General features: G+C 69.2%; 2 protein-coding genes across 3 annotated transcripts; one reads left to right on the top strand and one right to left on the bottom strand.

Annotated features, from left to right (window-relative positions):
- The first annotated feature begins 430 nt into the window (after positions 1–430).
- Positions 431–17850, top strand: SPTB (spectrin beta, erythrocytic). Of its 2 annotated transcripts, XM_066998790.1 has the most exons (35): positions 431–590; positions 3404–3572; positions 3661–3812; positions 3989–4162; positions 4257–4348; positions 4427–4507; positions 4587–4702; positions 4858–4970; positions 5038–5225; positions 5299–5416; positions 5713–5871; positions 5946–6248; positions 6562–6712; positions 7220–8087; positions 8183–8320; positions 8390–9149; positions 9364–9566; positions 9645–9735; positions 9805–9951; positions 10029–10292; positions 10378–10584; positions 10659–10748; positions 10838–11107; positions 12046–12176; positions 12409–12613; positions 12701–13320; positions 13409–13547; positions 13627–13711; positions 13814–14010; positions 14101–14198; positions 14337–14415; positions 16232–16374; positions 16451–16624; positions 16798–16840; positions 17398–17850. In XM_066998790.1, the coding sequence occupies exons 2-35, from the start codon at positions 3437–3439 to the stop codon at positions 17560–17562; spliced, it is 6900 nt and encodes a 2299-aa protein (XP_066854891.1). In that variant the 5' UTR covers positions 431–590; positions 3404–3436; the 3' UTR covers positions 17563–17850. The 2 variants fall into 2 exon arrangements, with proteins under 2 accessions (XP_066854891.1, XP_066854892.1); XM_066998791.1 differs by lacking the exons at positions 16232–16374; positions 16451–16624; positions 16798–16840; positions 17398–17850 and adding an exon at positions 15016–15202.
- Positions 17851–18079: 229 nt separating this feature from the next.
- Positions 18080–25536, bottom strand: PLEKHG3 (pleckstrin homology and RhoGEF domain containing G3). The gene is given in 18 exon segments (XM_066998809.1): positions 18080–19006; positions 19008–19543; positions 19627–20647; positions 20805–21008; positions 21080–21231; positions 21336–21410; positions 21495–21590; positions 21682–21715; positions 21836–21922; positions 22001–22093; positions 22165–22347; positions 22436–22570; positions 22913–23063; positions 23158–23204; positions 23284–23353; positions 23440–23540; positions 23619–23894; positions 25426–25536. Coding segments are annotated over 17 exon segments (3345 nt in total). The 5' UTR covers positions 23886–23894; positions 25426–25536; the 3' UTR covers positions 18080–18913.
- Positions 25537–25722: the final 186 nt, after the last annotated feature.

The raw sequence follows: 25722 nt of genomic DNA, 5'->3' as shown, positions 1-25722 counted from the left end.
TAATTGGGGGGGCACCCAGGACTAATGGGGGGGGGTACCAGGACTAATTGGGGGGGCACCCAGGACTAATGGGGGGGGGGTACCAGGACTAATTGGGGGGGCACCCAGGACTAATGGGGGGGGTACCAGGACTATTTGGGGGCACCCCAAGCCGGCTGGGGGCGCCCAGGGCTACGGCGAGGCCCCTGGGGGGACCCTGGGGAGGAGGTGGCACCCGGGGCTAACCGGGGGGGGGGGCACCCAGCGCTACCGGGGGGGGGTCCCCGCGGCCGGCGGGTCCGTGGCGCTGCGCCGCGCCGCTCCGCGCCGCCAGGTGCCGGTGCCGGTGCCGGTGCCGGTGGCGGTGCCGGTGCCGGTGGCGGCGGCGGCCGGGGGGGGCCGCTGTGCTGCATTGCGGGGCGGGCGGCCCGTCCCCGCCCGCCTCCGCCCGGCCCTCCCGGGAGGGGGGGGGGGAAGAGCGGGGCTATCTGGGCTGGCCCCCGGCAGGAATGTCCCGATAATGTTATTTATAGCGGCGGCTCCGCTGCCCCCGCCCCGCTCCGCTCCCGGCCCGCCGCCGCCGCTCGCCCTCCCGCCGCCGCCCCGCGCAGGTGAGCGCCCCCCCCCCCCCGGCAACGGGACGCGATCCGCACCCCCCCCCCCGGCAGGCAGCGGGGACACACGGGGACCCGCTGCCACCCCCCCCCTCCGGGGTGGCCGCCACCTCCTGTGCCCCCCCTCCAGGGCTGCTCCCGCTGTGGGATTTTGGGGGGGGGGGCATGCGTGGGGAGGGGGGGTCACCCGTGGGGGGTGCGCACCGGGAGTGGCACACGCTGGGGGGGGGAATTTGGGAGGGGGGGGGACACGCGGCGGTGACACGGTGACCCTGGCCCACGCTGTCACCCCGTGGGATTTTGGGTCCCAAGAAGAGTTTGGGTGCCCTTGGCGGGGAGGATGCTCCGGGGGTGTCCGGTGCCTGTGCTGCTCCCCCCGGCTGTAATGCTGGGGGGGGGGGGTGGATTTGGGGTGCCCGGGGAGGGTCCCGCGCGTTTCAGGGAAATATCGCAGCCGCCTGGCTTTGGTGAGATAATAACTGCTGGTCGTGGGGGAGCGAGCGGGGAGCGCTGCCGGGGTGTCCGGGACAGCAGCCCCGTGCGTGGCACGTTCCCGGGTGCTTTCGGGGCCCTGCATGGAGATTTGGGGGGTTTGGGTGCCCCCCGCCCCGGGGGCAGGAGCGGGGCTGAGCCCAGGCCTATTTATAGCCAGAAATGCGCGCGGCGTGTAGGCACGTGTGTGTGTGCCACGGCGGCGTGGCTCGGTGACACCGGACAGCCCGGCTGGGACGGTGACGGTGGTGGTGACGGTGACGGCCAGCCCAGCCCTGGGCAGCCCGGAGCCCCGCTCCCGCTTGGCCCCGGGGGGCGAGCGTTGGGCATCGAGGTCCGGCGGAGCCGTGCCGTGCCATGCCATCTGCTCCCGGCCCTGGTCGCACGCCCGCGGCGCTGCCGGTGGCTGCGGGGCCGTCCCTCTGTTGGCAGCGGGGCTAGAAAGGAAAAAAAAATGCCTGCTTTGGGAAAACGAAGCTGGGGAAAACCAAGCAGCCAGGGCAATGCTGAGCGTCAGCACCCCGGCACCCCAGGGTGCTTTGTTGGGGCGCTTCGCTCCAGTGAATGGAGCCCGCTCCTGTGCCGGTGGCTGGCACTTGCATGCAGCCTGGGCGAGCAGGGAAGGGGCTCGGGGCGCGGCGGGACCCCCACATTCCACGCGGACACCGGGCACAGTGGGGGGACCTTGGCGGCGGCGGCGGCTCGGTGCCAGCCCCTGGCCGGGAAGTGCTGATTCACGGCGCCGAGCCGCGGCCGGGGAAGGCAGAGGGGTGCAGCCCGCAGGCTGGGTGCTCGCCGCCGGGGCTGCGGTGGTGGGACGCAAACCCCCGCGTGGAGCAGCCGCCGGTGGGCCCCTGCCGGGCGCCGTTGTTCTCCCGGCGGCGCTGGTGCGGCAGAGGGAGATTTAAAGGCTCGGAGAGCGCCCGCGTCGCCAACGCGCGGTGTTGGCTCGCCCAGGGCCCCGCCGGAGGCTCAGAGGAGGAGGAGGAGGATGCTCAATCCCCACTGCTGTTGCAGGCACAGAGACCGGGCACAGCTCGGCACACCCGCAGTTCCAGGGGGTTCCCAAAATTTGGGGTTCCCCATGGTTGTTTTTTTTTTTTTTTCTGAGCCTGGTGCTGGCTGGCAGCGGCACAGAGCCAAGGGGTGCCGGGGGTGCAGTGTGGAGGGCTGCGTGCCCCGCTCTTGCACACCCCCATGTGCTCCTGCACACGCTTGCGTTGCCCTGCATGTGCTCACAAACAACCTTGCATGCATCTGCTCGCACATGCATGCTCTTGCACACTCCTGCATGTCCTTGCACTTGTGTGCACACTCTTGAATGCTTTGGCATGTTCCTGCATGTCCTTGCTCGCATCCGCGTGCTCTTGCGTGTGCGTGCTCACATGTGTGTACTCTTGCACGCTCTTACACGCTCTGGCGTGCTCTTGCACGTTCTTGCTAGCACGTGCTTGCTCTTGCACGCTCTGGCATGCCCTTGCACACTCTTGTGTGCATGCCTGCCCCCGAGCCAAACTCCTGCCTGCGCCGCCGAGATTAGGGTGCAGAGAAAAGCGCCCAGCCCTGCCGGCCCCCGATAAAGGCCCCCCCGCCACGTACGGGTGTTTTCCCCCCTGCAGCCCTGGGGGTCATCCCTGTGCTCCCCAGTGTCCCTGCGCATCCCCACAGGCCCCAGGTTTGGAGGGGTCACCCTGGGGGGCTGCTCAGTCCCAGGGGTGCCCGGCTGGGCACACCCTATGAGGCAAGGAGGGTGCCAGGATTTTGGGGGGGTGCTGTTGGGAGAAGGGGGGGTCTGAGCGAGTGCTGGAGGTGGCAGCCCTCAGCCTGGCTCCCTGCACCCTTCGGGGGCCCCAGGGCGGCTGCGCAGCCCCCCCGCCTTCCCGGCAGCTGCTGGCAGGCATTTTTAGATACCGGCCCGTCCTATCTGCGTCTCAAATGTCCCCGGGGGCGGGTGTCCCCTCCCGGCCCCCCCCCCCTCTGGCAGCTGTCGCCTGTTCTCCCCGTGAAGCCCCTCCCGGCGCAGGCGTGGGGCGGGTGCCCGCAGCCCCCATGTCCCTTAGGGGTTGTCCATGGGGACACCACCCACGGGCGCTCTGGCACCCACATGGGGACGCAGCGGCGTGAGCCACCACAGGGTGACAATGGCTGGGGGCGCCCTGAGCGCGTGGCACCTCCGTGCCCCGAAACACCTGGGGCGTGGCGCTAAATCCCGTTGAGCCGATTAACCGGCAGGTCTTAGCCACAAATCCCGGTGCATGGTGGGGCGGCAATGCCCGTGCCCGCGTCCCCGCCACCCCACAGCAGCCTCTTCCCCACAGCCGACGGCCGCCCGGCCGCGGGACGCCGGGACCATGACCTCGGAGAACGACTACGACCACCTGGAGCTTCAGCAGTCCTACAGCCACTGGGACGCCTCTGACGATGAGCTGGACAACGACAACAGCTCCGCGCGCCTCTTCGAGCGCTCCCGCATCAAAGCCCTGGCAGGTGCGGGGATGGTTTTTGGGGTCCCCGTGGTCCCCACCGGCGTGGCGTGGGGTTGTCCCCGGTGCCACCGTGCCCGCTGTCATTGCAGACGAGCGGGAGGCGGTGCAGAAGAAGACCTTCACCAAGTGGGTGAACTTGCACTTGGCTTGCGTCACCTGCCGCATCTCGGACCTCTACCTGGACCTCCGGGACGGGCGGATGCTCATCAAGCTGCTGGAGGTGCTGTCCAAAGAGATGCTGGTACGAGTCCCCTCCGGCTAGGGAACCCGCCACCCGTGCCGTGCCACGCGCTGCTGCCTCCAGTGCTGCACCACGGCTAGCAGCAGGCCGGGGTGGGGATGGTGGAGGGGCGTCCCTGGGCAGGGCAGGGGGTGCCCAGGGGTGAGGGCAGGGTGCTGAGCACTGTCACGCCCCAGCCCAAGCCCACCAAGGGCCGGATGCGGATCCACTGCCTGGAGAACGTGGACAAGGCGCTGCAGTTCCTGAAGGAGAAGCAGGTGCACCTGGAGAACATGGGCTCCCACGACATCGTGGACGGCAACCACCGCCTCATCCTCGGCCTCATCTGGACCATCATCCTGCGCTTCCAGGTGGGCCGGGCGGCACCCATGGGACCGGCACCCAAACGGGAGCTGTCCTCCGCCGCCGTCCTCTGACAGCCCGGGCTGTCCTTCTGTCCCCCAGGTCCAGGATGTCATCAAGGAGATGAAGGAAGGCCCGGAGACGCGCTCCCCCCGGGACGCGCTGCTGCTCTGGTGCCAGATGAAGACAGCGGGGTAGGTGGTGGGACCCTCGCCCCCTGCCCTGGGGTCCAGGGGTGCGCAGAGGCTGACGGTGAGGTGTCCCCATTGCAGCTACCCCCACGTGAACATCACCAACTTCACCTCCAGCTGGAAGGACGGGCTGGCCTTCAACGCCCTCATCCACAAGCACAGGTATGCGGCGCGGTGGCCAGCACTGGGGCAGCAGTGGCATGGCAGCGTCACCATGTCCCATGTCCTCCTCTGTCCCCAGGCCCGAGCTGTTTGAGTTCAAAACCCTGACCAAGTCAAACGCCCGGCACAACCTGGAGCACGCGTTCAGCGTGGCAGAGCGGCACCTGGGTATCACCCCACTCCTCGACCCCGAAGGTGAGGCCGCTGCCAACCCCCTGCCTCAGTTTCCCCCCCGGGATGTGCCCATGGAAGGACAGAGCTGTCCTACTCTGGGTGGGACAAGGACATGGGTGGCACCCAAGGGTGCTGCAGCGGCTGGGTCAGGGCTGACGCCTCTCTCATACTTGCAGATGTGTTCACGGAGAACCCTGACGAGAAGTCCATCATCACCTACGTGGTGGCCTTCTACCACTACTTCTCCGAGATGAAGAAGCTGGAGGTGAAGGGCAGGCGGCTGGGCAAGGTGAGGATGATGTCGGGGCTGGGGGAGCTGCTGGGGTGCCCCGCGCTCACCGCCAGCCCTGCTGCAGGTCATCGAGCACGCCAAGGAGACGGAGCGGATGATCGAGGGCTACGGGGGGCTGGCCTCTGACCTGCTCACCTGGATCGAGCAGACCATCATCTCCCTCAACAGCCGCAGCTTCGCCAACTCGCTGGCCGGGGTGCAGCACCAGCTGCAAGCCTTCAGCACCTACCGCACGGTGGAGAAGCCCCCTAAGTAAGCGTCCCCCCGGCTCCCTGCCCGCAGCGAGCGCCCATGGGTGCCCCGGGCTGAGCTCTCTGCGGGTCAGGTTTCAGGAGAAGGGCAACCTGGAGGTGCTGCTCTTCACCATCCAGTCACGGATGCGAGCCAACAACCAGCGTGTCTACACCCCACATGAGGGGCGCCTGGTCTGCGACATCAACCGGGTATGGGGACCCTCCGGCTGTGCCCCATGGGGGGACATGTGGCTGCTCCCGGGATGCCTGGGGACTTGGGGGCAGCTTTTCCACCAGTACCCCAGGGGCTTTTCCCCTTAGGTTGTCCTGGGGCAGGTTGGGTCCGTCTTGGGGCAGGTTGGGTCCATCCCATCCCAGGGCATGTTGGGTTTCTCCATCGATGCTCCCCCACCCTTGGAGCACATTGGGGTTCACCAGCAGAGCGAGATGGCACTGGTGGGACGTGGCACATGTGTCCCACCCCATCCGGCGCTGCCTTTTGCCAGGCGTGGGAGCAGCTGGAGAAAGCGGAGCACGAGCGGGAGCTGGCGCTGCGCAACGAGCTCATCCGGCAGGAGAAGCTGGAGCAGCTGGCGCGGCGCTTCGACCTGAAGGCGGCCATGCGGGAGGCCTGGCTGAGTGAGAACCAGCGCCTGGTGGCACAGGTGGGCTGCGGGGCACCCACCGCAGGGACGGGGACACCCCAAAGTTGCCTCACCACCAGCTTTGCTCCCGGCAGGATAACTTCGGCCAGGACCTGCCGGCGGTGGAGGCAGCCAAGAAGAAGCACGAGGCCATCGAGACGGACACGGCCGCCTACAAGGAGCGGGTGCAGGCCATCGAGGCGGTGGCGAAGGAGCTGGAGGCAGAGGGCTACCACGACATCAAGCGCATCAAGGGGCGCAAGGACAACATCCTGCGGCTCTGGGAGCAGCTCCAGGAGCTGCTGCGTGCCCGGCGTCAGCGCCTCGAGATGAATCTCACCCTGCAGCACCTCTTCCAGGAGATGCTGCACAGCATCGACTGGATGGACGAGGTCAAGGTGAGCTGCGGATGTGGGAGGTTTGGCATCACCTTGGGCTGATGCCACCATGGGTTGGGTGCTTTGGTCCCACCAGGCAGGGGGTCAGTGGGACTTCTTGGGGAGGCAGAAAATCGTTATGGGGTGTTTGGGTGCTGGAGAGGGATGATGTGGCCACCGTCAACACGTTATGCTGGGACGTGATGAATGCAACGCCCAGGAGATGCATCCATCCCCTGGTGCATGCATCGCTCAGGCGATGACAGAGCTGGCAGCGGTGCTGGGTGCCCATCACCTGCTTGGAGCCTGCAGGTGACACCTGGGTCTTCCGCAGGCGCAGCTGGCATCGCCCGAATCCGGGAAGCACCTCCTGGAGGTGGAGGAGCTGCTGGAGACCCACCGGCTGCTGGAAGGTGACATGGCTCTGCAGGCGGAGAAGGCGCGGGCTGTCAGCGCTGCTGCCCTCCGCTTCGCCGACGCTGAGGGTAGGTGTGCTGCTCCAGCGGGCCGGGGGTGCTCCAGGGGTTGGGTGCTCCAGGGGGGATGCACTGGGGTTGGATGCTCCAGGAGTCTCCAAGGGGTTGGGGTCTCCAAGGGGTTGGGGGTACTCCAGGGGTTGGGGTCTCCAAGGGTTCCCAAAGATAGGTCACTCTAAGGGTAGGGTTGCTCCAAGGGTTGGGTGCTTCAGGGGTCTCCAAGGGGTTGGGGGCACTCCAGCGGTTGGGGACTCCAAGGGTCTCCAAGGATAGGGTTGCTACAAGGGTAGGGTCACTCCAAGGGCCCCCAAGGAGTTGGAGGCTCCAAGCGTCTGCAAAGGTAGAGCCGCTCCAGGGTTGGGTACCCCAAGGATCTCCAAGGGTTGGGCTGCTCCAAGGGCTGTGCTGCTTCGAGGCTCTCCAAAAGGAGGATCGCTCCAAGGGTAGGGTCACTCCAGGAAGCCACAATGCATCCCGGGACCCCTCTGATGCCCACCCCCATGTCTCCCTGGCCAGGCTACCGCCCCTGCGACCCCAAAGTGATCCGGGACCGCGTGAGCCACCTGGAGCTGTGCCGGCGGGAGCTGCAGGCACTGGCGGCGAGGCGCAAAGCCCTGCTGGAGCAATCCCGGGCGCTCTGGCAGTGCCTGCGGGAGCTGGACGAGGCAGAGGACTGGATCAAGGAGCAGGAGCAGATCTGCTCCGCGCTGGATTACGGCAAGGACCTGGCGGGTGTGCTGCTGCTGCAGCGCCGCCACGCCGCCTTGGAGGCCGAGCTGGAGGCCCGGGGTGCCCGGCTGGAGCGGGCGCTGGTGGCGGCCGAGCGGTTGGCGGCTGCAGGGCGCGAGGCCGGGCAGCTGCGGGACCGGGCGGCCACTGTTCGAGCGCTCTGGGGCCAACTGCAGGAGCTGGTGGCTTTCCGCCGGCGTGGGCTGCGGGACGCTGAGGGCTTCTTCCAGTTCCAGGCAGAGGCCGAGGAGCTGGCGGAGGTGCTGGCGGATGCCCGGCGGCGGGCGGCCAGCGAGGAGCTGGGCCACGACGAAGCCCGCACCCAGGCGCTGCTGCGGGAGCACCAGGAGCTGCTGGAGGAGCTGGTGGCCGCCCAGCAGCTCCTGGAGCGCTTGGGCCACCAAGCAGAGGGCTTCCCCCCGGAGCTGCAGGCTGGCCCCGAGGCGCAGAGCCGGCTGGCAGCACTGCGGGCGCTGCACGCCGAGGTGGTTGGGCTGGCCGAGCTGCGTGGCCGCCGGCTGCAGGATGCCCTGGACCTCTACACTGTTTTTGGGGAAAGCGAAGCCTGCCATCTCTGGATGGCCTCCAAGGAGCGGTGGCTGGAGAAGCTGGAGGTGCCCGATGCGCTGGAGGACCTGGACGTGGTGCAGCACAGGTAGGGAGGTGCCACCACCCGTTGCCGCGAGCTCTGGCCCGTTCTCAGCCCGTTGCCACGAGGTCTGGCCCGTTCTCAGCCTGGACACCCCGCAGGCTGGATGGGCTGGAGCAGGAGATGGCCGGCGTGGCTCCCCAAATCGACGCCGTCAACCGCGCAGCCGACGGTCTGCTGGAGAGCGGGCACCCACGCAGCCCCCAGGTGCGGCAGTGCCAGCAGCAGCTCAACGAGAGGTATGTCCCCGAGTGGCGGGGGGGCCGTGCCCCGACGTGCTCCCCGCCCTGATCCCCGTGGCTGTGCAGGTGGGGCCGTTTTCGGGAGCTGGTGTCCCGGCGGCGCGCGGCGGTGGGCTCGGCGCTCAGCCTGCTCAACTACCGGCTGGAGTGCGAGGAGACCCGCTCCTGGCTGCTGGGCAAGACGCGGGTGGTGGAGTCCACACGGGACCTCGGCCGCGACCTGGCTGGCGTCCTGGCCACCCAGCGCAAGCTGTACGGCATCGAGCGTGAGCTGGCGGCCGCCGAGAGCCGCCTGGCCGCCCTGCGCCCCCAGGCTGGCCGCCTGGCCGAGGAGCGCCCCGAACTGGCCGAGGACGTGGCGGGGCGGCTGGCGGCGGCTCAAGATGCCATGGACGGGCTGCAGGATGCCCTGCGGGACCGGGCGGCCACGCTGGGGGAAGCCGGGCAGCTGCAGAGCTTCCTGCAGGACCTGGATGACTTCCAAGCGTGGCTCTTCGGGGCGCAGAAAGCTGTGGCGGCCACCGACGAGGTGCCGGTGTCGGTGGCCGAGGCGGAGGAGCTGCTGCAGCGGCACGCGGCCGCCCGTCAGGATGCCGAGGGGCACGCGGCCGCCTTTGAGGCACTGGTGGAGGCGGGCGAGCGGGTGACGAGGGGCCAGGAGGACCCCGAGTACGAGCAGCTGCGGGAGCGGCTGCGGGGCGTGGAGGCGGGCTGGGGCGCCCTGCGCAAGATGTGGGACGCCCGGCAGCGCTTCCTCACCCAGTGCCTGGGCTTCCAGGAGTTCCTGCGTGACACCAAGCAGGCGGAGATCCTCCTCACCAACCAGGTGGGTGCGCAGACGTGGCCACCGGTGGGGGAGAGGACCTGGGGCGTGGTGGTGCCATGCGTGGCCGGCTCCTGGGTTTGGGGAAGGCTCCCACATTCTGTGAGAGACCCTCACAGGGTGGGTCCGTCAAGCAAACCAGGCACGGCACCCATCCCCGTGGTAGGAGAGGGCTGGTAGCTTCCCAGAAAGGGTGCTGAGCCCCCGTGCCCCACAGGAGTACACGCTGGCCCACCTGGAGCTGCCCACCACGCTGGAGGGCTCGGTGGCCGCCCTGCGCCGCTTTGAGGACTTCCACGCCAGCATGGAGAGCAGTGCTGAGAAGGTCCCCAGCGTGGTGGCCAGCGGCACCAAGCTGGTGGCTGAGGGCAACATCTTCTCCGAGAAGATCACCGAGAAGTGCCAGGCCCTCCAGGAGCGGTGAGCTGGGCGAGGGGCTCCGTGGGCACCCCTGTGGGTGGGGTGGCAGGGGGGTGATGCCGCCTGTCCCCCCACCAGGCACCAAGCGATCGTGGCCAAGGCTCAGGAGGCGGCGGGCTTGCTGCAGGACAACCACGAGCTGCAGAGCTTCCTGCAGAGCTGCCGAGAGGTAGGCGAACGGCACAGCCAGCGGCACCGTGGGGTGCCCTGGGCCGAGCCATGACGCCCTCGCCTGCAGCTCACCGCCTGGGTGGAGGAGAAGATGCTGACGGCGCAGGACACGTCCTACGGGGAAGCCCGTGGTCTCCACGGCAAGTGGCAGAAGCACCAGGCCTTCATGGCCGAGCTGGCGGCCAACCGGGGCTGGATGGAGAAGATCGAAGAGGTGGGTCCTGGCAAGGGAGGACGGCCGGCCCCCAGCGTGGGGACACGGCTGCCGCTGACCACGCTGACGTGCCGCAGGAGGGGATGGAGCTGGCGAGACGCAAGCCGCAGTACGGCGCCGTGGTGGGACGGCGCCTGGGCGAGCTGCGGGCGCTGTGGGACGGGCTGCACGCCGCCGCCGAGGAGAAGGGCCGGCAGCTCTTCGAGGCCAACCGCGCCGAGCTGTGCGCCCAGAGCTACGGCGACCTGGAGCGCTGGCTGGGGCAGGCAGAGGGCGAGCTGCGCGCTGCCGAGCGGGCCGAGGACCTCACCAGTGCCAACCTGCTGCTCAAGAGGCTGACGGTGGGCAGCGGGCGTGCAGTCGGGGGGCGTCATAAAACGGTGTTGTGGGCGGTGTGGTTGGGTCCTCACGGCTCTCCCCCTCCAGCGGCTGGAGGAGCAAGTGGGAGCGCGGCAGGAGGAGCTGGCGGAACTGGTGGCCCCGCTTGCCGGGGCTGCGCCAGAGCCTGATGGACAGGAGCAGAGGCTCCAGCAGCGCTTCCTCGAGCTGCTGGAGCCACTGGGGAGGAGGAGGAGGGAGCTGGAGACCTCCAAGGCCATGTACCAGCTGGCACGTGACCTGGAGGATGAGACGGTGAGCACCACAGCGGCAGTGGGGGCTGCGGTGCCGGGGGGCGCAGGACACTCAGTGGGTGCTGTCGCCTGCAGCTGTGGGTGCAGGAGAGGATGCCACGGGCCAGGTCGACGGACCACGGCACTGACCTGCAGAGTGTGCAGCGCCTGGCCAAAAGGAACGAGGTGAGTCCGTGCCATGGCGGCACCCACCACCCCACCTGGGGATGCCAGGTGCCGCCTCCCCTCATCCTGATCCCCTGACCCCATGGCAGACCCTGCAGAAGGAGCTGCAGGGCCATGCTCCCCGGCTGGCCGAGGTGCTGGCGCGTGGCGAGGCGGCAGCCAAAGGACCATGCCCGGAGCTGGCGGAGCGGGCACAGGAGCTGAAGGTGCTGTGGGAGGCTCTGCGGGAGGAGGTGGCCGCACGGCAGCGGAGGCTGCAGGAGGCCGGCGAGGCCCAGCAGTACTACCTGGATGCCGGGGAGGCCGAGGCGTGGGTCAGCGAGCAGGAGCTCTTCATGGGGGATGAGGAGAAGCCGAAGGTGAGGGTGGCCCCGTGTTGTGTGCCTGTGTCTCTCAGGGCCTCTGTGCTGTGCCGTGTCCTGCCGTGCCATCCTGTGCCATTACACGCCATCCCATGCCAAGCCTTGCTGTGCCATTACACACCATCTCACGGCCTCTCATGCTGTGCCATTGCATGATGTGTGTCACATCCCATGTTACTACATGCCATCCTATGCCACGTTGTGCCATGCCGTTGCGTGCCATCCATCCTGTGCCATGTTGTGCCGTCCTGCACCATGCCGTGCCATTGCACACTGTCCCATCCCATCCCGTGCCATCCCGTGCCATGCTGTGCCATGCTGTGCCATGCTCTGCCTGTGCACGCCATCTCATGGTATGTCACACCGTGCCATTGCATGCCATCCATCCAAAGCTGTTTCATGCAGGCTATTGCGTGCATCCATGTAGTGTCGTTACATGGCATACTGTGCCATGCCATTACACATTGTCCCGTGCCACACCATGCCATTACAGCTCATCCCATGCCATTACAAGTCCTCTCATGTCATCCAAAGTCATCCCATGCCATGCCATACCATGCTCTGCCATACAGTCCATCCCATGTTGTGGCACCCAATGCTATGCCTTTACGATGCCGTCTCACGGTGTACCACGGCATCCCGTGCCATGCCATTCCACACCATCCTGTCCCCTGCCATTATGTGCCATCCTGTGCCATTCCCCACCATCCTATCTCACACCTTTACACACTATCCCATGCCACTGCACACCCTCCTATGTCATGCCATGCCATTGCACGACATAGGAGGGTGTGCAGTGCTGAGCTCACCGCTGCTCCCTGCTGCAACGGAGGGAGGCAGGACGCCCTGGCAGGGTGGGCAGTGGGGCTGGACCCCAATCCCTGTTCTGCAGCCGTGCCTCGCGCTGACATTTCGTGGTGCCATCCCTGCTGCAGGACGAGGAAAGTGGGTTGGTGATGCTGAAGAGACACGTGCGGCAGCAGCGCTCCATTGAGGACTACGGCCAAACCATCAAGGAGCTGGCGGGGAGGGCGCAGCAGCTGCTCTCCGCCGGCCACCCCGAGGGGTAAGTGCCACCGCGCGTGTCCCAACCCTGGGGCAGCCCCATGCCTGCAGTGCCCGGGTGGGTAGAACGGCGGTTTGGTGGCATTCGCTGCCCCGCATGGCATTGCCCGGCAGTGGTGGAGGGACATGGGGAGCGCATCTATGGGGGGTTCTCCCCAAAACCCCCCCAAGGCATGGCAAAACCCTCGGGTTTGGGTACGAACTGGGGTGTCTGTGTGCCCGGGGCCGCGCAGGGAGCAGATCATCCGGCTGCAGGGCCAGGTGGACAAGCACTACGCGGGGCTGAAGGAGGCAGCCGAGGAGCGCCGGCGGCGCCTGGAGAACATGTGCCACCTCTTCCAGCTGAAGCGCGAGGTGGAGGACCTGGAGCAGTGGATCGCAGAGCGCGACGTGGCCGCCTCCTCCCAGGAGATGGGGCAGGACTTGGACCATGTCACGGTGAGCCCGCTGGCACGGGCCTAACGGTGACGGTGATGTTGGGGTGCTTTTTGGTGGCGTGAACAGGTCTCTTCCTCCCCACCCCAGCTGCTGCGGGAGAAGTTTCGGGAGTTTGCGCGGGAAACGGGCAGCGTGGGGCAGGAGCGCGTGGACCGGGTCAACCTGGCCATTGAGGACCTCATTGACGCGGGGCACACTGAGGCCGCCACCATGGCCGAGTGGAAGGATGGGCTGAACGAGAGCTGGGCCGACCTCCTGGAGCTCATCGACACCCGCATGCAGCTGCTGGCCGCCTCCCACGACCTGCACAAGTACTTCTATGACGGCGCTGAGCTGCTGGCCCTCATCGCCGCCCGCCACCAGGAGCTGCCCCAGGACCTGGGCGACGACTCGGGCTCGGTGGAGGCTTTCCACCGCATGCACAGCGCCTTCGAGCGCGACCTCCAGCTGCTGGAGACGCAGGTGCAGCAGTTTCGGGAGGCGGCGGCGCGGCTGCAGACCGCCTACGCCGGCGAGAAGGCGGCCAGCATCCAGCAGCTGGAGCAGGAGGTGGCGCGGGCGCTGCGGGCGCTGCTGGAGGCGTGCAGCGGGCGCCGGGCGCGCCTGGTGGACACGGCCGACAAGTTCCGCTTCTTCAGCATGGCACGCGACCTGCTCTCCTGGATGGAGAGCACCACGCGGCAGATCCAGACGCAGGAGAAGCCCAGGTAGGAGCAGAAGGGTCAGGGCGCCATGCCTCTGCCCGCCGGCACGGCGCCGAGCCCCGTGTCTCCACTCCCCCCCCTCTGCCCCCAGGGACGTCTCCTCGGTGGAGCTGCTCATGACGTACCACCAGGGCATCCGCGCCGAGATGGACGCGCGCAGTAAGAGCTTCGCCGCCTGCGTTGAGCTGGGCAAGAAGCTGCTGCAGCGCAAGCACCAGGAGTCACCCGAGGTGGGGACAGCCCCTGGATGGAAGGGGAGGGTGGGCGGTGGGGATGGACCCCCCCCCCGGTGACAGCCACCCCTTGCAGATCAAGGCGAAGCTGATGGAGCTGCTGGACAAGAGGAAGGTCATGATGGAGCTGTGGCAGCAGCGCTGGGACCGGCTGCGGCTGTGTAAGTGTGATGACGGCTGGGTTGGGGAGCGGGGGGGGGGGTGTCTGGGGCTGGTGGGACCCCCCAGGCAGCTGCTGAGCGCTCTGCCCCCACTGCCCGCAGTGCTGGAGGTGTGTCAGTTCTCCAGGGACGCCTCGGTGGCCGAGTCGTGGCTGGTGGCGCAGGAGCCCTACCTGGCCAGCAGCGACTACGGGCAGACGGTGGACGGGGTGGAGAAGCTGCTCAAGCGGCACGAAGCCTTCGAGAAGTCCACGGCCACCTGGGAGGAACGCATCGCCGCCCTGAGGAAGCTGACGACGGTGAGGAAAGCTCAGGTGGCACCGTGGGTGGTGGGGGGGGGACGCGGCTGGGTGTCCCCTCCCCAACACCTGCATCCCCTTCCCCGGCAGCTGGAGCTCCTGGGCGGGCGGACGCTGCGGGAGGAGGAGGTGACGCACGACGCCGCTCCCGAATATCGCCTGGATCTGGATGCTGAGCTGGAGGCAGGGTAAGGGGTGCGGGCACCGTGTCCCCAGGTGGCCGCCTGCAGGCAGAGTTTCCCCCCGGGCTGCCCCCGGCGGCGATTTTGGGGGCGCCCCGATGCCCACCTCCGTCCTTTGGGATGCTGAGCACCTCTCTCCCGCAGGCTGGAGGAAGAGGATGAGAAGAGGAAAGGGGTGACGCCGCAGGACACCTCTCCGCCTGCCACCGATGGGCTCCAACCGGTCAGTTCTGGCTTTTAGCTTTCTCCTTCCCCGGCACCAGGAATGTCCCCCCCGCATGGCCCCGCCACACCGACCGCTGCCCCTGGACGCGCCCGCGCCGACAGCTCCCGGCCCCGCTCCCTTCGCTCTCCCTCCCATCCCGCATCAGGGACGGCCGCGACCCCGCACCTCCAGCCCTCGAGTTGTTCCTCGCACTGAGTTGAATAAATGTTGAATGACCCCCGAAACTCCGGGCGGGCCCGAGGGCAGCGCCTTCCCCTGTGCCATGGCATGTCCCCGTGGCGGCCGGCGGCTGGGAGCCCCGGGGTGAGGCTGGGGACGGCGGAGGCTGGCACCTGCGGGTGTGTGGGGCAGAGACGGAGCCGGCCACCCTGAATGAGGCAGGTCCCCAGCGGCGTTTGTCCCAGGAGACACCTGCAAGTCACAGGGACGCCGCACGGCCACCGCCACCTGGCACCCGGCTGTCCCAGCGCTGGGAGCGGAGCTGGCTCTGTCCTGGCACGGAGGGGACAGTCAGCTCCTTGGGGACACGGGGACACAGCAGTGGTGCTGCTGGATGGACGGATGTGCCTGTATCAGCTCTCTGGCTCGTGTCCCCAGGGGCATCGCTGCCCCCATGGGGATGCCACCCTGCGAGGCATCGTCATCCCAAGAGGGCATCGCTGATCTGCAAGGCGTTGTCACCCTGCGAGGCACCGTCACCCTGTGGTGCACCATCACCCCCTGGGGGTGTCACCGTGCAAGGCATCGTCATCCTATGGGGCATCGCCACCCTATGGGACATTGCCACACTGTGGAGCTGTCATCCTGCAAGGCGTCGTCGCCCCTTGGGGTATCGCTACCCTACAAGGCATTGTCACCCTATGGGGCATCGTCACCCCATGGGGGTCACCCTGCAGGACATCGTCACCCCACAGGGTATTGCCCCCCTCTGGCATCATCACCTCGTGCTCGCTGCCACCCTCTGTGCTCCTCCTGCCTGCCTGGGGACAGGATTTGCTTTCTGGTTGTTCTGCCTGCTCGGGGACAGCACCCCCTTCTGTCTCTCCTGCCTGCTTGGGGACATCTTCTGGCTCCTTGGGGACAAGATCGCTTTTCTGGGGACAGGATCCCCAACTTTCTGCTGGGGGACAAGATCACTTCTGCTGCTCGGGGACATGGGCATCTTCCGGCTCCTTGGGGACAGGGTCCCCCTCTGCCTGCTTGGGGACAAGACTGCTTTCTGCCAGCTTGGGGACACAATCCTCCTCTGCCTGCCTCCTTGGGGACACGGTCACCTTCTGGCTGCTTGGGGACAGCCCCCTTCCTCCTGTCCACCTCTGTGGGGCACACCGCAGGAGCTCCACGTGGCCCCAGCTCGTTTCTGCCACCGCCACCAAGGGGCTGGGACCGTCCCCACACGAAGGACGAAGGGGCTGTGGCATCGCCGCGTTCTGCACCCAGCCATGCCCCTGCCCAAAGCCTCACCCCGGGCATCCCATTTGCCGCGCACCGCTGTCCCTGAGCCCTGTTTTGGGGGACATTCAGGGGTCCCCACACCACGCTGAGCCCTGGCTGCTGCTCCCAGCAGCTCCCAGTGGCCACCAGCTTCTCCGTGCAGCGCCGCTGTCACCAAGCACTGGGGAGCGACTGCTCCTGGCATCGGCGCTTGGGTTCTGTGTGTCCCCATGGGGGGACACCACCGGTGCCACCATGCCCGGGGGCAGCACAGAGGGGAGGGGAGGGCACTCGGGGGACGTGGCTTGGCGAAGCAGGGAGGTGACAGCAGGTGACACCCAAGGGGATGGGCTGTGACGTGGCTGTTGCTTCGTGGCAGCCGGCCCAGGGCGAGGAGGAGCCGGCAACGGTGCCACGGGAGGAGGTGGCCACGCTGCCCGCCCAGCCGGCCCGCGTCCAGCTTGAGGGCTACCTGGGACGCAAGCACGACCTGGAAGCAGCCACCAAGCGCGCGTCCAACAGGTAGGCACGGCGCGGCGGCCACCCCTGGCAGGCAGGGGGCATGGTGGCAGCCCAGCGGTGACGGGGCTGCCCGCAGGTCGTGGAGCACGCGGTACTGCGTGCTGCGGGGCGGCGAGCTCGCCTTCTTCAAGGACGCCAAGAGCCGGGCGCTGGGGGTGCCCTGCCAGGGCGAGGAGCCCCTGGGGCTGCGCGACGCACGCTGCCAGGTGGCCGCCGGCTACAAGAAGAAGAAGCATGTCTTCACGCTCAGGTACGGCGTGGGTACAGCGCCGGTACAGCATGGGTACGGCGCAGCACGGCACGGGTACGGTGTGGGTACAGCATGGGTACGGCGCAGCATGGCACGAGTACGGCATGGTATGGGGATGGGGATGGCACAGCTTGGGGCGGCGGGTGTCTCACCACCCTGTGCTCTGACCCCAGGCTCAGCAACGGCAGCGAGTGGCTCTTCCACGGCAAGGATGAGGTGAGGGGTGCCCTGGGGGCCATAGGGTGGCCAGGGGGACGCAGGGTGGCCAGGGGACATTGGGGTGGACAAAGGTACCCAAGGGGACGGAGGATGACCAGTGGTGCTCAGGGGAGAAGGGGCGACCAGGGGCCACGGTGGTGGCCAGGGAAAGTGGTGGTGGCCAGAGGTCCCCAAGGGGAACGCTGGGGTGGCCAGAGGTGCCCAAGAGGACAGAAGATGGTTAGTGGTACCCAGAGTGATGTTGGGTGGCCAGAGGTGCCCAGCAGGGACACGGGCAGCCATGGGATGTTGGGATGGCCAGTGGTGCTCAGGGAGATGCAGGGTGGCCAGGGGGACACTGGGGCTGCCAAGGGTGGCCAGGAGCCACGGGGGTGGCCAGAGGTGCCGGACGGGACAAAGGATGACCAGCGGTGCTCAGAGGGACGCAGGGCGCCCAAGGGGACACGGGGTGGCCAGGGGTGCCCAGGGGGCCACTGTGGGTCTGGTGCTCCCGGGACGAGCCGTGGGGCACCCGGCAGGGGCCAGGGGGTGCTGACCGCCCCGTGCCCCCCCAGGAGGAGATGCAGACGTGGCTGCAGGGGCTGCACGCGGCCATCACCTCCTGCCAGACCCTGCCGGCCAAGGCGCGCAGCCTGCCCCCACCCCGCGCCCCCCCCGAACCCGGCCCGCCCCGGCGGGACAAGGAGAAGCGCTTCAGCTTCTTCCCCAAGAAGAAATAAATCGGGGGGGGGGGGGGGGGGGGGCAGCACCGCACCCACACCGCGGCACGCACGTGTATGTATATATATATGTATATACATATATGTTTATATTTATATATATATACATATGTTTCCATGCTTAAGGGCATGCACGCACCCTGGTGTCGGTGCACGCACGTCTATGCATACGCGTGCGCACGTGCCCCCCCCCCCCCCCCGTGGCACACACCTGTGTGCGTTTTGCACACGCGTGGCCCCGCATGCATGCACGTGCACCCACCCCACACGGGCGCATCCCGCCCCCCCCCCCCAATCCCCTTTTCTAAGCCATAAGCCCCCCACCAGCGTGTCCCCCCCCCCCCCGGCCCCACAGGCACCAACCAAAGAGCGCGCCCCCCCCCCCCCCAGGCTTGTCCCCTTGCTGCGGGTGGGGGTCCCGGTGCTGCTGGGGCCCCCCCTGCACCCCCATGGCTGGACCGAGCGTCCCTGGGGGGGAGCGCACGGGTGGGTGGGCGGAGAGGAAATTTGGGTTCGGTTTGGGTTTTTCTTTTTGTAATAAAGATGTCAAAGCAAGGCGGGCCCAGGGCTGTGCACTGGGGGGCCCTTCTGGCAGGCAGGGTGGGGGCCAGGGGGAGTCCCATCTCCTGGTGGTCCACAGGGTCGCCCTTCTCCTGGGCGTGAAAGGTGGTTGTGGGGTCCTGCTTCTTCCGGGCGACCTGGAGGGTCCATGGGGTGCCCCTTCTTCTTGGGGTCCAGAGTTGCCCATCTCCTGGTGGCCCGGGGGTGCTCCATCTCCTGGGCCAGCTGCGCTCCATCGGGTGCACACCTCCTTGGGGCCCATGGGGGGGCTCTTTCTTTCAGGTGAGCTGTGAGTCCACGGGGTGCCCCTTGTCCTGGGTGAGCTGGGGGGGTCCGTGAGGTGCCCCATCTCCTGGTGGTCCATGGGGTGTCCCTTCTGGTGGTCCATGGGGTGCCCCATCTCTCAGTAGTCCACAGGGTGCCCCATCTCCCGGGGATCCATGGCGTGTCCCTTCTCCTGGTGGTCTACGGGTGCCCCATCTCCTGGTGGTCCATGGCGTGTCCCATCTCCTGGTGGTCCATGGGGTGTCCCATCTCCTGGGGATCCACGGCGTGTCCCTTCTCCTGGTGGTCCACGGGTGCCCCATCTCCTGGTGGTCCATGGGGTGCCCCATCTCTCAGTAGCCCACAGGGTGCCCCATCCCCTGGTGGTCCATGGGGTGCCCCGTCTCTCAGTAGTCCACAGTAGTCCATCTCCTGGGGATCCATGGTGCATCCCTTCTCCTGGTAGTCCTTGGGTGCCCCATCTCCTGGGGATCCACAGGGCGCCCCATCTCCCGGCTGCCCCCCCCTAGCTGGCGGCGTCGAGGGTCTGAAACTTCTGCCGCAGGTCCCTGACGAGGCCGTGCCGGGGGGGCTCGGGGGGCTCACCCTGCCCAGGGGGGGCAGCGCCGCCGGTACTCCTCGGAAGCCTGGTAGGCTTTGCAGCGCTCCACCACCGCCTTCAGGCAGATCTTCTCGCGGGTGGTGGGCGAGCGGATCTGCACGTAGGCGGGGGGCTCGGTGGCAGCAGGGGGGGGCAGCCTCTCCAGCACCACCACCCGCTGCCCCCCGGGACCCAGGGGCGCTTGTGCCGTCACCCACAGCCCACCGAGCTGCTGGTGGTGATGGTAGCCGCCACCACCGCCGCCCCCACCACGCCGTGGGTCGGGGGTCCCCACGCCCGCCTCAGCGCTGCGGCTGCGGCCCCCACCCCGCTCCTTGGCCGCCGGCCGCCCCCCACGTCCCGGCCCCTCGGGTGCCGAGCGGCTGCGGGTCACCGGCGGTGGCCGCGGGGCGCCGAAACGGGCGCGCAGCTCCCGCACGTCCGGCCAGGAGAAGGGCTCGGTGCCGCCACCGCCGGGGCTGGGCGGGCTGCGGGGGGCACTGACCACCATGGGGGTGACGGCATCCCGTGGGGACACGGGCGGCTTCGGCAAACCTGGAGGAAAAGAAAGCGGGGTGAGAGCGGGGCGGTGGCGGGGGGACGGTGCCCGTGGTCCCCCCCACCCCACCGTGTCCCACCTGGGGTGCTGGTGTGGGTGGCACCGTCCACCAGCGGCACGCCGGCGCGGCGGCGGCGGCTCTTGATGCGCAGGCTGTACTGGCGGGCCAGCTGGTACACCCTGGTGGCGGGGCGCCCGGGGGGGCTCCCAAGTGCCAGGACCCCCGGGGGGTCCCCGGCACCAACGTCCCCCTCCTCCAGGATGAGCAGCGGCTCGGCAGGAGGCTCCAGCCCATTCTCCTGGCACGCAGGGGATGCTCCATCCACCGCCGGCACACGCTCCAGAGGCGTTTTGGGGCTCACCGGCTCCGGAGGCGTTTTGGGGCTCACTGGCTCTGGGGGTGTTTTGGGGCTCACCGGCTCCGGAGGCGTTTTGGGGCTCACTGGCTCCGGGGGTGTTTTGGGGCTTCCTGGCTCCGGGGGGGGCCAGCTGTTGATTCTGGAGACCGAGGTCCTCACCAACCCCTTGGGGATGTAGGAGAGGCTCTCGCGGCGCTTGATGCTGAAGCCGGCGTCCTGGTGCTCGGCGTTGTCGTAGTAGCTCCGGATCTTGCGCAGCAGCAGCAGGTCCTGGGTGGAGAGGAGCGAGCGGCGCCGGGGGCCGGGGGGGGGCTCCGGGGATGGTGGTGGGCTGCGGGGCGCCCCGCTTTCCGGAGGGGGGCCGTCGAGGCTGAGGGTGCTGCCGCTGCGCCCCTCCAGCGCCAGGCTGCCGCGGCGCGACAGGCTGCTGCCGAAGCGCTCGGCGATGACGCTGGCCTGGTCCAGCACCGAGGGGGGCAGGATGCTGCCCTCCCCGTGGCCTTCCTCCTCCTCCTCCTCCTCGCTGCTCAACGCCCGCGGGTCCTCCCCGGTGCCCGCCTCCGGGTGCTGCTCGGTGTCACCCTCCCCATCAGGCAGCCCCGGTGGGGGGGTTCCCGATGGGGAGGGGGGCGCGGGGGTCTCCAGCCCCTCGCCGAGCTCCCCGGTGCGCAGCGGGGACACCGGTGACGCCGGGGTGGCGGTGACCTCGCGGCGCCACTCGCAGCTCCCTGCCGGGGTCCCCTGGCGAGAGCAAAGTTTGGGGGGCCGTGCCCCCACCCTCTCAGCACAGCAGAACTTGGATTGGTGTGCGGTGCCCTACGGCACTTATGGGGTGCCCCACAAGTGACGCAGGGTGCCACAGGTAGCAGGGGAGGGGGTGGGGGTCCGGTGCGGGTACCTGTTCCTCCTGGGGCTCCTCCGCCACGTCCCCGTTCTTGTCCCCATCCCCATCCTGCTCCTCCTGGCTGTCCTTGCCCAAAGCCTCCTCTTCTTCCTCCTCCTCCTCCTCCTCCTCCTCTACGACGCCCCCAGCTGCAGCCCAGGTCCTGGGGGGCTGTGGGGGCTCCCCCGCCTCCAGGAGGGTCCCCTCACTGCCTGCGTGCTGGGGGGGGACACGAGGGCTCAGCGCTTCCATGGGGGGCAGCCCCACACCACCCCATGCCCTGGCCTTACCTTGAGCCCTGCCAGCCACGCGTGTGTGGGGGGAGAAGAGCAGAGGTGAGCGGGGGGGGGGGCAGCACCCCAAAATTGTCCCCCCCACCCAATGGCAACCCCCAGCCGCTCACCGTGCTCACCCAGCTGCCGCAGGATCTGCTTGGTGGGCTCTGCGGGGAGACACACGGGGGTGTCACAGCAGGGAGGTGGCATCATCCCCGTGCCCCCCCCCCCCCAGAAAAAAATATACCCCAACCCCGGTCCCCATCCGCACCCGACTGCCGGCGCCCCGCGTGCCCCTGCAGCCGGTCCGGCAGCGTCTCGGCGCGGTCGCGGCGCTGGAAGGGCTCTGCGGGGCGGCGTGTGGGGGACACAGGCGTCAGCACAGCACCGTCCCCACGGGGGGGACACGGTGTCACAGGGGGGGGCTCACCCGACTGCCGGCGGCCGTGGCGCGGCTGGTCCAGCGGCTGGCAGGAGCGGCTCCTGTGCAGGCGCTCGGGGCTGTAGCGGGGCAGGCGCGGGGGGTCTGCGGGCACAGGGGGGTGACAAGGGGGTGCAGGGACGAGGGAGGGGGGCGCAGGGATGCGGAACGGGGGTGCAGGGATGGGGGCACTCACGGAACAAGTCCATCTCCAGGATGGCTTCCTTGGCCTGGCGCAGAGAGAGGCGGTTGGTGACCGGGGAGAGGTGGTGGTCCCAAGGGGGTGTCAACCCCCCCCCCCCGAAAATAAAATTAAAAAAGGCAGGGGGACAACGCCGGGGTGTTCTCACCTTCTGGGGGACGATGGCGTGGTGGTTCTCCAGGATGAGCCGCTTGATGTGGTGGGTCCAGACACGCTTCTCCTCCACGCTCTTGGCCTAAGGGGGTGGTGTGGTGGTGGTGGGAGCGGGCGGGGGTCCCCCATGCCCCCCCACCCCCACCCCGCAGCACCCTACCTGCAGGCCGTACTGCTGCTTGATGTGCTTGTAGTGAGCCACGCTGAAGCAGAGCGAGTCCCGCGTGCTCTCGATCAGCATCAGCGAGGAGCACTGCGCGGAGACGCCGTCAGCCCTGCGGTACCCCCCCGGGACCCCCCCCTCCCACCGGGGCGAGCACCCACCGGGATGTGGTTCTTGTAGACGTAGTGGTCCCCGCGGCGCTTGGTGATGAGGAGGAGCTTGTCGAAGAGGAAGACGGCGCGCTCGCTGCGTGCCCGCTGCACGCGGAAGGTGCCTTCCAGCACCAGCTCCCCGTAGCTGGTCAGGTCCGGCCCCTTCCACTGCAGCAGCAGCGACTGGATCTCCTGCGAGGGACGCGGGGACAGCAGTGTCACCGCAGCCGCTGCCCGGCCCCGCCACCGCCGTGTCCCCCCCCAACCCCCCGTGGCCCACCTGCTGGCGGATGGCATGCTCGTGCTTGCGCTTCATGTCGTTGATGTACCAGGCTACGCAGGTCATGGTGTCGATGGCCTCCACCACCACCTCGTAGTCATCCCCCGACTTGCGCTCAAAGTGCTTGGCGATCTCCTGCGGGCACGGGGAGCACGCCGTGGCACCGAGACGCGCCGTGCCATGAGCTCCCACCGTGCCAGGTGCACGGGCTGTGCCATCGCGTGCCATGCTGGGTGCCCGGGCTGTGCCACGCGCGCCGTGCCGGGTACCCATGCCGTGCCATGCCCTGCGCTGTGCCAAGTGCCCACACCATGCCACGAGCTCCCACCACGCCAGGTGCCTGGGCTGTGCCATGGATGTGTGCCATGCCGGGTACCCGTGCTGTGCCCCACACTGTGCCACGCAGTCCCAACCACGCTGGGTGTACATGCCATGCTGTGTACCCGTGCCACGCCGTGCCACGCTGTGCCGGCTCACCTGGAGCAGCAGGTGGTACTTGAGGATCCTCTGGACGGGCTTCAGCAGGTAGGCGCCCAGCGGCAGCGCGTGCCGCATCTGCTCCTGGCACTCGCGTAAGAACCGGGCCTGCTGCTTGCTCCTCATGCACTCGCTCAGCGCCGCCACTGAGCTGGGGGGGGGGGCACAGCACCAGGGGGTGCTCAGCCCCACGGCGCCCAGCCCCACAGCACCCCGTAGCGCCCAGCCCCACGGTGCCCGCTCACTTGGGGTAGTTGTTGCAGTACTGCGTGTAGATGTCGAACTCCTGGCTCTGCGGGTGGTGGGGGCACGGTGAGAGCCCGGCACGGCCCCCGCCGCGTGCCCCCCGCCCTGGAGCCGCATCCCCTTACCCGCGTCACGAAGCAGACGGCCACGGCCACCGGGTCGCAGGCGCAGCTCTCCAGGCTCTGCAGCAGGTTGCTGGGTGGAAGGGACGGACGGGGGTTGACCAGAGCCCCCCCGCCACATCACGGGGAGGGGACAGTGCCGCCACGGGTGCCGCTCACCTGCTGAGCTCGTAGATGTCCTCGATGTTCCCGAAAAGCGCGCTGACCTGCTCCGGCCGCAGCGGCGGCTCCTCGGCGTCGATGATCTTCCCCAGGTAGCCCTGTGCGTGCACGCAGCGGCTGCTCAGCACCACCCGAGGGACTGAGCCCCCGCCGCCACGTCCCCGCGGTGCCCTCACCTCCACGATGCCGCGCAGGTCGCGGGCGTAGGTGCGCTCCGACTCCACGATCTCCAGCAGCACGCGCTGCAGGTACGAGGGCTCCTCGCCCGGGGGCCGCACGCCCCGCGGACCCGGCCGCCCCCCCGGGGCCGCGTTGTTGTTGCTGTTGCCCAGCCAGGGCTCCTCGCCGTCGCACGCCGCCTCCTCCTCCTCCTCCTCCATGCCGCGGGCGGGACCCGGCACCTCGCCGAGGGCAGGGCGCTGCGGGCAGGCGGGCACCGGCATCCCCGGGGTCTGGGGGCGAGCAGCGCCGTCAGGGGGTGCGGCGGAGACCCCGGGGTGACCCGGTGGCCCAACGGTGCCATCGGGCGCCTCGCCGGAAAGCTCGGTGCCGGGTCACCCTGCCCGCACCGGCTGCTCTCCCACCGCGGCCCCGGTGCCACCGAGCCGTCCGGGGGCACCGCGGCAGCGGGGCAGGAAGCGTGCCGAAACGGCGAGGGCCGCGGCTCCCGGCGGAAGGACGGTGCCGGCAGACGGCGGGCGACCTTGAGCCGGGCCACGTGCCGGTGGCGGGGCCACCCGGACCCCCCCTGCCCCGCTCCCGGTAGCGGTGTGGGGGGGGAACGGGACCCGAACCGGTCCAGCCGGTTCCCTCCGGCTCCTCCCGCGCCCGCCGTGCCGCATGGCCGCATCCTGCCGCCGCCGCCCTCCACGGGCAAACGGGGAGCCCCCCAAAACCCAACACCGTGCCCTCCGCACCCCCCCGGGGCAGCTGGCACGGCCACGGGGCAGCCGTCGCTCGAGGCAGATTTGGGGTTCGGGGCCCCCCAAGCCCACCAAATGCCCCCCGGCCGCCCCACGCCACCGTGGGTCCCAGCCCCACGGCCACCATCGCCCGCCCCCGGCCGCCCTAATCCGCTCAGCGCCGGGATTACGGCGCGGGGCCAGCGTCACGGGGGGGTTATCCTGCCCCCCCCCGTCCCCGGTGTCGCCAAAGCCTCGGCGCCGAGATTAACCCCGACCTTAGCGGGGGCTGCGCCCCGCAACCCACGGGGCTGAGCTGGGTACCCCCAGCCGGGCCCCAAAACGCCGGTTCCCAAACGTCCCCCAGTGCCCGCCGGGAGGGGGAAACTGAGGCAGGGGGAAAATCCTGCGTGGGAGCCGGGCACGGCCCACGGCGCGTTCCCAGGCCTGTGGCCGGCCGGAGGCGGGAGAACCCGCCGGAGCCATATAAGGGCAGGCGCTTTCACCATTTCCAGGCTTTTTCCAGGATTCCGCCGGCCCCACAGACGCGGGGCACCGGCGGGGCCGCACAGCGGGTCCCCGTCCCCGCGGGACTCCCCGTCACCCCCAGCCCCACAGGGACCCGCGGATCCCTCTCCCATGGGACCCACGGCGCCGGGCACCCCACGACCCACGGTCCCCAGCCCCACGGGACCCCACAGCTCCTGCCCCACGGGGACCCACGGCGCCGGGCACCCTGGGGTCCACGATCTCCAGCCCCACAGGGACCCACGGTGCCTGGGACCCACGGACCCCAACCCCACGGAGACCCACGGTACCGGGCACCCCAAACACCCACAGACCCCAACCCCACGGGGACCCACGGTACCGGGCACCCCGAGGACCCACGGACCCCAGCCCCACGGGGACCCACAGCACCGGGCACCCCGGAACCCAGGCACCGCAGAGCCCCACGGGGCGAGTACCCCAAGACCCCAGCACCCCAGCACCCCAAGACCCCAGCACCCCAAGACCCCAGGCCCCCATCCCACCGCCCCCACGGGGACCCCCGGCCCCGCGCCCCCCGGCCGCACTCACTCACCGCGCTCCGCCGCCGCCGCCGCCCCGTCCCGGCCGTGCCCGCAGGAAGCGGCGGGCGAGCCCCGGGGGCGGGGACAGCCGCAGCGCCCCGCCCGGCCCCGGCACCCCGGGGTGCGGCACCCGCGGGGGGGGGGGGGGGGGGGGGGGGGGGTGGGGGGGGGCGCGGACACGCGTGGGGGCAGCGCCAAGGGGGGGGGGGGCGCGGGGGAGGGGGAGGGGGGGCGGGGCCTCTTCGCGGAGGCCACGCCCACTCCGCCATCGGCCACGCCCACTCGCCCTCAAAGCCACGCCCACTCCC

The sequence above is a fragment of the Anser cygnoides genome, chromosome 5 (genome assembly GCF_040182565.1).
Source record: "Anser cygnoides isolate HZ-2024a breed goose chromosome 5, Taihu_goose_T2T_genome, whole genome shotgun sequence".
Classification (NCBI taxonomy): Eukaryota; Metazoa; Chordata; class Aves; order Anseriformes; family Anatidae; genus Anser; species Anser cygnoides.
Note: the sequence above shows the minus strand (reverse complement) of the source record. Positions and strands in the feature narration are given on the sequence as shown.